Here is a 12099-nt window from a genome sequence, read left to right as displayed (position 1 = left end):
ATCTTTGATACAGTCCATCCACCTTAGCTTTGGTCTCCCTCTCCTTCTCATTCACTGTAGGAGAGGGAGACCAAAGCGAAGGTGGATGGACTGTATCAAATATCTTCTAGAATTCCAATGTGATCTCATCCATGTAATTCGTCTGTTTTTCTTGACCTTTCTACTGGTCTTCATCCTGTTACTTTTATGCTTGCTAACTTCTCTAACTAACTTCTCACCTCTTGTCAAAGCCATTCCAATACCTTCTAAAAATATAACAAACACCTCACTGCGCCAAGACTCCTCGTTGCTGTGAGGAAGGACGCTGGTGACTGGTACAACACAGGAACATATGCTACCAGGGTCCAAGCGATGCCAGGCAGGGTAGCCGATCGGGACTACGGTCTAACCCAAAACGCCAAAGCAAAGTCTTTCAAAAAGAAGGAAACCATGGTTGCCCCCATACAAATGGGGAAAAATGCATGTTAATAGAAGAAGACTATTTTATTAAGAGGAAATAATGATGATGTTATGGATAGAACTAATGTCAATGATGATGAAATTGAAGGTGTTACGCTAAATATATTTGTTATATTGTGTGTTTTACAGGTTGGAGAAACGGGCATAGCTGTAGGCATTGATCATATAAGTGAACTTATCAAGTTTTCCCAAGATAACATTGAAAAAGATAGTCCTGAACTTCTAGCGTCAAACACAGTCAAATTAGTGTGTAAGTATTTGCAGAGAAAGATCTCTTAAAAACTTATTGCATTAAGGGAGGAGAACATTAACAATTTATCATAAAATCACTTAGAGAACATAGGTTTAGTGTTGAGTATGGAAAACACATTGATATTTGGTCCCACTAATGATTTTTCGATGCTATTATAGTATGCTATCTACCGCCGATTTTGCTGTCTACCACCCCTTTCTGACTATAGTATGATACCTACCATCAGTCCCTAAGGATACGGTCTACTTGCTAATCCGCCTCTAATAAGGAGGATCATTACCGACTTGATAACCTAACCTAACCTACAAACTGCTTATAATTATGCACCCATGTTGTCCTGCCAATAAATATTATTAAACTATCATTAAAGTCCAATGAGGATAACATACTGGTGGTAAGTAATGTTTGATAATCCTCATCAAACAGGAGGATTAACATTGACTGTAGATAACATACTTTGTGGTAGATACCATACTATAGTAGAAATTCGACGGTAGATAGCATACTATAATAGCACCGATTTTTCCCTTCTATTACCTTAGTAATCTTTTAATATGGTAATTATTATTCCTCTGTGTGCGTGCAAAATTTATTTGTTTACCTTTTTCCCAGTGGGAGATGGTCGTCTGGGTTACCCAGAGGAGCAGCCGTACAATGCCATTCATGTTGGAGCTGCTGCTCCTAATCTGCCACAGGCTCTAGTGGATCAGCTTGCCCCGGGTGGAAGACTCATTATTCCCATTGGTCCAGAGGGAGCCAACCAGAACCTTGAACAGGTATTGTAATGTTTTATTTCACCAGTGTATTTATTTTGAATCTTAAAAGATTTTGCTTTTTATCAATTGCTGAGTTATGTCCTTATGGACAAAAACATTGGTTTTATTTTATATTTGTGTATTTTTAATAGGCGCATTTACTACAGATCATTTCAAACCAGCTCATTATAGCCTTTATAATTTCACCGCAAGCATATTACTTTTACAAAACCTATTTGGGCATTGGCATGATTTTCACTTATATGACCCCGGTAGCTAAATCAGTGTGCATCCTCTATCTGATCAACAACTGTGAGAAATTATTCTGAGTTTTTGCATACATTTCCTATTCTTGTTTATTCCTACTTTTCATTACATTTTAATAGTGTCATGTGGTGCTCAGTTTTTGCATCGGTGATAAGGGGCAACAGTAAGACATAATTTTATGAATAGAACTTACCTGGCAGTTATATATACATAGCTAATTATCTCTTTCGGCAGAATTTTTCTAAAAACTAGGCAACCGCCTTGTGGTGGTTGGGTGGTAACACCCGTTAAAGGGTGGTAGGAGGAATTATTCCCGTTTTCTGTTCTTCAGTTCATCTCTGCCGGCCGGATCGACAACACGTTGGTCCGTCATTAAGAGTTTTTCTTCGCTTTCCCTGCTCGGTGTACCTGTCTGCTTTTTTGGTGAAGTACTCTGATTTGGGGTTTTGGCGATCGTTGTATTTTGTTTTCTCTTAGCTTTTTTTGCTGTTTTTCATTATGAGTGAAAAGAGTCATTACCGTATCTGTGCGAATGAGGAATGTAAGGTGAGACTACCGAAAATGGCGGTAGATCCTCACACCATTTGTTCTAATTGTAGGGGTTTTGTTTGTGCCCTTGATAATAGGTGCGGGGAATGTAAGGTTTCGGATTAGAAAGATTGGTTAATTATGAAGCGCTATGTGCGTAAGCTAGAGCTCGATAGAGTTAGGAGAGCTTCTAGGTCTAAGTCTAAGTCTGTTAGTGGTAAGGAAGACGAACTTAGCGTAGATTTATCTATTGATCCAATTATTGATTCCTCTTTGGAAGTTGATCCTTCCCTTGAGGTAGTAACTCCTGCACCTCCTACAGGTTCCGTATCTACGGATGACCCTCGGTACGCTAGCCTGGCGGCCGAGTTGAAGGCCATTAAAGAACAACTGGAGGCCTTTAAAGGTAAGGAAAGTGAAAGTGTTTGTGTTAGTGCAGTGGAGGTGGCGACTGACCGAATCTGTCATACCCCTAGGCCTAGACCTCTACCAAGCTCCCAGGACCAAGGGAGAAGGTACGTCGATGACCGAAAGGGGGTGAGAGGTACGTATCCTCGGTCAGCCGTTGCCTCAGACAGTCCTGTTGTCGATTCCCAGGCTGCTCTTGACCGTCACGGGAAAGACGTGTCGGATGTGTTGTTTTCTTCTCCGAATTCGTCCAGACGTAAATGGAAGTATGAAGCTTCAAGACCTACTAAGAGGAGATGGAACCGCGACGAACGGTCTCGTTCTTTCTCTCCCGGTTCTAGCAGTTATGAATCTTGTCCGTCGGAGGATGATTTCGACTCCGTGCCTGTGAAAAGGGCGAAGCCTGCTGCCGAAGATCCTCCCCCTTCTACGAGTGTTATTTGTCAGCCCCCCCCCTTCGGGTCCGCAAGACCCAGCTGATGTTGCTAAATCCTTTATGTCTGTCATGCAGGAACAACTTTTGACCTTAGTACAAGCCTTTAGCCGCCCTCACGCCCAGTCTGACAGACGTAAAGACGACTCGTTGCCGATTAAGAAGTCTGCTTCTAAGAGAGAATGGAGTTCTTCTTTAAAGAAAACTTCTCCCTCTCTACGCCAGGATGAGGAATGTGTGCTTTCGCCAGGCGATACTTCTTCGCGATACCAGGGCGATACGTTTTCTCGTTCTCGATACCGGGACAATACCTTATCGAACGATGCTGCTTCTCGTTCTCGATACCAAGACGATACTGCCTCCCGTTCGCTTCGCCACGACAATACCTCCTCTCGTTCGCTTCGCCACGACGATACCTCCTCTCGTTCGCTTCGCCACGACGATACCTCCTCTCGTTCACGACGCCACGACGATACCGACCCTAGTTCTCGACGCCACGACGATACCGCCTCTCGTTCACGACGCCACGACGATACCGCCTCTCATTCTTGCCGCCACGACGATACCGCCTTTCGCTCTCGACGACAGAACGACTCTGCCTCTCGTTCTCGGTCCCAGGGCGATACCACCCTGCCTCTTCGGGACGATACTGCCTCTCGTCCCAAGGATTCTTCTAGCGCGGGACTCCAGGATGCAACCCGTCTTTTGCAGGATGATGCCTTTGATTTGCCCTTGTCGGGTTCTAAGGATCCTTCTTCTCTTTCGAAGGATATTGCAGATGTGGATCAGGACCTCGAGGATGTTTCTGATGACGATGATAATCCTGCCGACGCTGTGGGAGATTACAAAGTTCTCTCTCGCTCCCTTCTTGAACTTTTTGGAGAGGAATTCCAACCTGCTGCCCCTCAATCTCCTCAGTCCCAATTTAACAGAAAGAAGGCCAAGAAACAGTCGGCCTTCATCAAGATGAAGCTGTCTATCTCCGCAAAGAAGGCTCTCACGAAGATTGATGACTGGATGATGGAGCGGAAACAAACAGTTAAGACTTCCTTCTCGTTTCCACCAGCTCGTCTTGCTTCAAGAGCGGGTATGTGGTATGCAACTGGAGAACCTTTGGGTCTGGGAGTGCCTTCCTCCTCCAAGGATGACTTCTCTGGTTTAGTGGACTCTGCTAGAAGGCATGCTCTCAACTCAGCCAAGGTCATGTGGTCGATGTCGGAGCTGGATCATCTCGTCAAAGGTATTTTTAGAGCCTTTGAGGTTTTTAGTTTCCTAGACTGGTCGCTTGGGACTCTCGCAAGGAAAACTGAACAGATGGAAGGATCTAGGGACCTTACCAGTATTATGTCCTGTATGGATAAGGCCCTCAGAGATGGGGCGAATGAGTTGGCTGCTCTGTTCTCAGCTGGGGTCCTAAAGAAGAGAGCTCTGCTTTGCTCTTTTGCTTCTAGGTCTGTTACCAATGCACAAAAGTCTGAGCTTCTTTACGCCCCCCTCTCTCAACATCTTTTTCCCAAGTCCCTGGTTAATGACATTACGCGTTCTCTGGCCCAAAAAGCCACCCAAGATCTTTTATCTCGTTCTGCTCGTAAGCCCTTGGCAGCCCCTCCTTCTTCTTTGAAACGGGAGGAAAGGCGATTCCAGCAGCCCTTTCGGGGCAGGACTACTTCAAGACCAGATTTTTGAGGGAGAAGGCAAGATTCAGGACCAAGATCTACCAGGGGTTCTTTCAGACCTCGCTCCAGAAAATGAAGTTCGTCTCCTCCAGACAGTAGGCGCAAGACTGTCAGGTTTTTGGCAGTCTTGGAAGAGGAGAGGGGCGGACACCTGGTCCCTCTCAGTCATCAAGGAAGGATACAAGATCCCTTTTCTGAAAAAACCTCCTCTCGCAGATGCTCCGCTGGCCTTAGTAGCCCGGTACTCAGATCCGGGGAAACAGAAGGCCCTAGTACAGTAGACCTTGTCAACCAAATGCTAGACAAGGGGGCGATAGAACCGGTTCGGGATCTATCCTCCCCAGGCTTTTACAATCGCCTGTTTCTGGTCCCCAAGAACTCGGGCGGATGGAGACCCGTCCTGGATGTCAGCGCTCTCAACGTATTTGTGGAGAAGACAAAGTTCTCCATGGAGACGACTCAGTCGGTGCTGGCGTCAGTACGTCCAGGGGACTGGATGGTGTCCCTCAACTTGCAGGACGCATATTTCCATGTCCCCATCCATCCGACTTCGAGGAAGTACCTGAGATTTGTAATGGAGGGCAAGTGCTTCCAATTCAGAGCTCTTTGCTTCGGTCTCAGCACGGCTCCTCAAGTCTTCACCAGGGTAATGGCGAATGTTTCAGGTTGGCTGCATCAGGAGGGGATAAGGATATCCTTCTATCTGGACGATTGGCTGATTCGTTCACGATCGAGGGAGAAATGTCTGGAGGATTTACGGAAGACTTTTATGATGGCTCAAGATCTAGGCCTGGTCATCAACAGGGAGAAGTCTCAGATCAGACCGAATCAGACTACAGTATTCTCTATTTGGGGATAGTTCTGAATTCGGTTCTTTTTCGGGCTTCTCCCTCTCAGGAAAGACAGACCAAGTGTCTCGTAAAAGTCAGAACTTTCCTGGACAAGAAGAGATGCACAGCGAAGGAGTGGATGAGTTTGCTGGGGACTCTATCCTCCCTCGAACAGTTTGTCTCTCTGGGGAGACTCCACCTAAGGCCTCTTCAGCACTTTCTTTCGAAGACATGGAACAGAAAGATGCAGGAAGACTCCTTTTCCTTCCCCATTCCAATAGAAGTCAAGACTCTTCTGAAGTGGTGGCTGGACCCAACCTTGTTAGGGGAAGGGATCTCCTTACACAAGAAGAACCCAGACCTAGTGTTGTTTTCAGACGCATCAGAGTCAGGCTGGGGGGCAACACTAGGAAGCAAGGAGGTCTCAGGCTATTGGGAAGGAATTCAGCTGGGATGGCACATCAACAACAAGGAGCTGATGGCCATTTTTCTGGGGCTAAAGGCCTTCAAGGAATTGGTGTCTGGGAAGATTGTGGAGGTCAACTCAGACAACACCACAGCTCTTGCTTACATCAGGAAGCAAGGAGGGACTCACTCTCTGTCTCTCTTCGAGACAGCAAGAGAGCTCCTTCTTTGGGCGAAGGAGAACAGGATAAACCTGCTGACGAGGTTTGTTCAGGGACAGAAGAATGTGAGGGCGGACATGCTCAGCAGGAAAGGGCAGGTCCTTCCCACAGAATGGACCCTCAACCAACAGGTCTGTCAGAGTCTCTGGAGGCTGTGGGGGAGACCCCTCATCGATCTTTTCGCCTCCAACTTATCCAAGAGGATCCCCATCTATTGCTCCCTAGTTCCGGACAGAGAGGCAATAGCAGTAGACGCCTTTTTGATGGATTGGACGGGGATGGACACTTATGCTTTTCCCCCGTTCAAGATCATCAATCTGGTAGTCAGGAAATTCGCCCTCCTCGATTCGCGACGGATGATCCTGATAGCTCTGTTCTGGCCGATGAGGGAATGGTTCACGGAGGTGGTGGACTTGTTGATGGACTTTCCAAGAAGCCTCCCTGCAAGTCCAAATCTGCTCAAACAACCCCACTTCGAGAGATATCATCAAAACCCCCTCGCTCTCAATCTGACTGCCTTCAGACTATCGAGAAGCTCGTCAAATCAAGAGGCTTTTCAGCGCAAGCTGCGAAAGCTATTGCCAGAGCGAGGAGGGTCTCTTCGCAGAGGGTCTACCAGTCCAAGTGGGAGACTTTTAGGGCTTGGTGTAGGAAGCACAAGATTTCCTCATCCACTACCTCTGTGAGCCAGATTGCGGATTTCTTGTTGTACCTCAGACAGGACGCTAAGCTAGCTGTGTCCACTATCAAAGGGTACAAAAGTATGCTCTCTTCCGTCTGTCGGCATAGAGGCTTGGACTATTCTCGCGATAAGGACTTACATGACCTCTTGAAGTCTTTTGAGACGACCAAGCAGACCCAGTTAAAGCCACCTTCTTGGAACCTTGATGTGGTTCTTAAATTTCTGTGCACCAAGAGATTTGAGCCCATCTCACAGGCTCCCCTTAGGGAGGTTACCAAGAAGACCCTCTTTCTTTTGGCCTTAGCAACAGCTAAAAGAGTTAGTGAAGTCCATGCAATTGAAAAACAGGTAGGCTTCAATCTGAATGGGGCAGTTTGTGCCTTGAGATTAGACTTTCTCGCTAAGAACGAGAACCCTTCTAAGCCCTGGCCGAGGACCTTTGAGGTTCCTAACTTGACCAACCTAGTGGGTCAAGAGCAAGAGAGGCTGCTCTGTCCAGTACGAACCCTCAAGACCTACTTGTCTCGCACGAAAAGTGTGAGAGGCTCTTCTAGCTCCCTGTGGTGTTCTGTGAAAGATCCTCAAAAGCCCCTTTCCAAGAATGCTTTGTCCTTTTTCCTGAGGGAAGTGATAAGAGAAGCGCATCTCTTGTGTGAGGAGGAACACTTCGGACTTTTAAAAGTGCAAGCTCACGAAGTGAGGGCCATTGCGACCTCGCTTGCTTACCGCAAGAACATGTCGCTCCGTCAAATTATGGATGCGACATTCTGGAGGAGCAACTCTGTGTTCGCCTCTCATTACCTCAGAGAGGTGAGGGTGGATTATGAGAAATGTTATACCTTGGGACCATACGTAGCTACGGCTTCTGTATTAGGCAAAGGAGTTACTACCTCCCCTCAACCTTAGTTTTGTTTACTTGTACATAGGTTGGTGTATTTTTTATTGGTTGTCTGAGGACTTCGACTTGTGTACAGTCACCTCAGTCTAGTTAGATAATTTTTATCTACTTTGCAAATGTTAGGTGGTTGGTTTGGTAAAGTTGCGGTTTTTTATTTTGGGCAATAGGTAGTCCTGAAGTCTAGTTAGATTATTGGTCTCACCCCGTTGACAGACTCGATTGAGTGCTTTCAGCACTGCAGGTCACATCCTGGCTGACACTCCTAAGGGAAAGCGACTCAAGAGGCAGGAACCTTTGAAGTCAGCTACCTTAGCAGGTAAGGAATCAAGGTGTTTATTTATCCTACAACTTTTTTGGTTGTTTCCCCAACGATGTTACTGTCTATCACCCTCCTCCATGTGTGTTAGTCAGCTATGTATATATAACTGCCAGGTAAGTTCTATTCATAAAAATGGAGTTTTTATGATAAAACAAAGTTTTATGAATACTTACCTGGCAGTTATATATACATTCGAAGGCCCACCCACCTCCCCTCAGGAGACAGGTCGGGCATAGATGAACTGAAGAACAGAAAACGGGAATGATTCCTCCTACCACCCTTTAACGGGTGTTACCACCCAACCACCACAAGGCGGTTGCCTAGTTTTTAGAAAAATTCTGCCGAAATAGAGATAATTAGCTATGTATATATAACTGCCAGGTAAGTATTCATAAAACTTTGTTTTATCATAAAAAACTCCATTTTTCAGCAATTGTTGAACTGTATATCTTGTTTAACATTGATCACTTTTCTTTTGTTACTTAACAGATCGACAAACTTGAAGATGGAAGCATTAAACGGCAAGTCCTGATGGGGGTTATCTATGTTCCCTTAACTGATAAGGATTATCAGTGGCCAGGCAGGTTAGTCAGAAAATGGATGGCTAAGTTAAAGGCACGGAAAGAACTTGAGAAAGAAAATAGTAGTGAGAAAGATGTGGAGTAATTCTGAATATTAAAATTCTCTAGATTTAAAACATAATTTATTGTAATTTATTATGTAATAGCTTTACAATTGGTAAGTTATGAAAAGCACAAAAGAATATTGTGCTCATATTGCCAAATTAAGTACCTAAAGGTGACCAGATTTGTATGTATTGTGTATGTGAAAACATGTTTAGAAAACAAACTTATGGGTATTCTTATTGGGAGTTAATGAAGTTGAGAGATTTTCATTACCACTGACTGCAACTAATTGCTCGTATTGCATGTTTTATTTGAATGTATTGATATACATTACTTTTAACTTATTGGCTTGAAAACCTCACCCCCTATTCCCCTTACACTCACACTTGGTAAATATTATAGAGGGTAGACACACATGTAAGAATCGCGTAGCTTTTGTGCTAGTTTTAATGTTTATTAATCCATATTTTATTTTTTGTTATTGGGTTGGGTATTTTATCCTCTCTCTTGCAGACAGTATTAGCAACGTATTTCCTTTTCAGTTACTTATCAACCGTGATCCTATTTCTTGGTTGTTTTTGTTGGAGGACTTAACAAGGAGGCTTTATATTAGAATTAAAATAGTAATGAAAAGGGAAAACTTATGGGGAATGTTTGATGAGATGTGTTTAGGCTATAGAGCATTTACAGTGATCAGAATTCACAGATTGTATGGTCTTCTTTTAAAAGTCTGCAGTGTCTTGAATGAATGAATTTTTTTTTAGGGTTTATCAGAGAAGGTTATTAATGTTTATACAACAGACAGACCTCATATTTTTTTAATGCCATAAAAAGATGAGGGCTGCCTATTTCCTATTTAAATATTAAACAATAGAATATCTGATCCTGGTAGGATCTTGAACAACCAGAAGGAGTCGCATTTTACACTTTACTACACATCATTTATCATATATTACATGAATCTGGAAATAAGTATAGTATAGCAACTTTAACTGTCTCTGTAAAAGTAATCCATCTCAGTCAATAATCAACAAGGAGATAGTTATTGAATGAATTTATTGTATAACAGTGCTTGATGATGCATTTGATTAACCCTTTTACCCCGGGGTATTTGGAAATTTCCAACCCTTAACCCCCAAGGGGTTATTTTTTTCCCAGCACATTTTGCAGTATATATTTTTTAAATTGCTCTAACAGCCTTAATTTCTGTCATAGAGAGGTCAGGTGGGTCTCATTCTCTTGGAAAATGCCTGAATTTTCTCAAAAAATTATAAAAAAATATGAAAAACTAATTTTTATAGCATTTTTTTGCAAGGACGTACCGGTACGTCCATGGGGGTAAAGGGATGGCTTCTGTGAAACGTACCAGTATGTCCTTTGGGGGTAAAAGGGTTAATAATCCAGGATGTTGCTATCTGTGAAATAACTTACTTAATTACACACCCAAATTTTTCATTTTATTGCAATCTCATTGATCATATACAGTATGTGCATCTATTGTGGTCCACAGTGTTCTGAGGATTGTCCATCCCTTATTTCTTAGACAGGGTTATCCAGCAAACATAATTTTACTGGACCCTCGCATACGTATTAACATTAACTAGTAACCTCATTCTGTGTGGTTCTGCAGTTCTTTAAAAGGCCGTGCCAGTGTGGTCCTGCAATTCTGTAAAAAGGCTGTGTCATCATTCTCTAGATGTTTTCTTCAGGATTTCTAATTCAATCGTATTAACATTAACCAGTAACCTCATTCTGTGTGGTCCTGCAATTCTGTAAAAGGCCGTGCCATCATTCTCTAGATGTTTTCTTCAGGATTACTAATTCATTCGTATTAACATTAACCAGTAACCTCATTCTGTGTGGCCCTGCAATTCTGTAAAAAGGCTGTGTCATCATTCTCTAGATGTTTTCTTCAGGATTACTAATTCATTCACTATTTAAAAGAATTTATTTAACCCTTTTTATGAGTGTTTGTGGTAGTGATAAAGTTATATATTTTATATATGGTTTTCAGCCATCAGTGTTGCCGGATGGATACTATAGCTCAAGTTTGTTATTTAAGTGTTTTATGTATACTGTAACTCTTCTGTATCCCGCGAATCTCCAAGCGCTGATTTGACCTTCCTGCGTTAAAGTGTTGAAGCCGTCGTAGAGAATTATACGCTGAAAATTCCCCTAACCGTCGGTACTAAACTGGAAGCACTGGGCAAAATTTTAAATCGCGTTCCATATTGCATCACCACTTAGTGTAGTAGACTTATGCAAAGTCATGTTTCAAGTACTAAACGGAATTTTGGCCATAGGCTGAAAGTTTCTCCCTTCCTACTTTTATATTTCCGTTTCATTCATCTTTTCACTTATGTTATTCACATATTTTTGTTGTTCATTTCAGTCTGGTTTATTCCTTATTCCCATTGTTAATCATCATTTTCCTTATTCCATTTTATTCAGTATTTTCAACTATATTATATCTTTTAACTATTTTATGCCAAAGAAAAAAAAAATTTCTCCAATTCTAGTGTCTTTTCCATATCCTTTCCATTTCTGTTGTTCGCATATTTTTATTGTTCATTCTAATCTATGCTAATCCTTTAGACCTTTACAGTATTCCCTTCCTTATCCCGTATTATCCATATTCACCATCTTTCTTCTTATCCTTCATTGCCTTTTTTTATTCAGTGTATCCCACTATATTCTGTGTTTATTTTTTAATGCAGATTTTGTATAGATCAATTTACCTAGTTTCATACTTTAGTACATGTTGCCCCTATTGTTATTTTTAGCATGCAACCCCACCTCTTTCTTATAGCATGAATAAGTGAAGTGTATTGGAGATATGTTTGTTTTTTAGATAAATTATTTTAAATATCTTTATTTGCTCGATGTTGACGTCTAGTCATTAACTTTAACAATGAAATTTGATTATTTTGGTTTGTTCCGTAACCGAAATACAAACCACGCTATTTACATTGGGTTTACTTTCCGCGTGGCTGAAATTGACGAGCCAATAGATTTTAACAAGGGTTAACTACCCCCGCGCTATTTAAGGGGGGTAGGGGAAGGGGTAGCTTGCTACCCCTCCCCCCCACACACCGGTGATTTGCTTCACTTCACTTTTGGCTCCGGCGATGAACAGACGTGTCTGTCCATCGTCCTCGTTTGACAGCCTTAATCTTTTTTTGCTTTTCCTCAGCTTGTGTGTGTGTGTTTGAAGTTGGCCTCACCCTTGGATGTTCACCATGCGCAAGTGCCCTGGTACTGCCGGTCGCCCTTGCGGTACTTACATGTCTGCAGTGGATACGGATCCTCACACCCTTTGCCCGCAGTGTCGAGGCCAAT

The 12099-nt window shown here is 43.0% G+C and overlaps 1 protein-coding gene across 2 annotated transcripts in view; it reads left to right on the top strand.

Annotated features, from left to right (window-relative positions):
• LOC137618237 (protein-L-isoaspartate(D-aspartate) O-methyltransferase-like) overlaps positions 1-12099 on the top strand; it is a 42428-nt gene that overhangs the window by 16454 nt on the left and 13875 nt on the right. For both annotated transcript variants that reach the window (XM_068348388.1, XM_068348387.1), the window contains exons 5-7: positions 589-709; positions 1325-1488; positions 8624-8718. In XM_068348388.1, the coding sequence (XP_068204489.1) occupies positions 589-709; positions 1325-1488; positions 8624-8718 (380 nt within the window). The remainder of the gene's footprint in view (positions 1-588; positions 710-1324; positions 1489-8623; positions 8719-12099) is intronic.

This window comes from Palaemon carinicauda, chromosome 24 (genome assembly GCF_036898095.1).
Source record: "Palaemon carinicauda isolate YSFRI2023 chromosome 24, ASM3689809v2, whole genome shotgun sequence".
Taxonomy (NCBI): Eukaryota; Metazoa; Arthropoda; class Malacostraca; order Decapoda; family Palaemonidae; genus Palaemon; species Palaemon carinicauda.
This window is presented reverse-complemented; position numbering and strand designations above follow the sequence as displayed.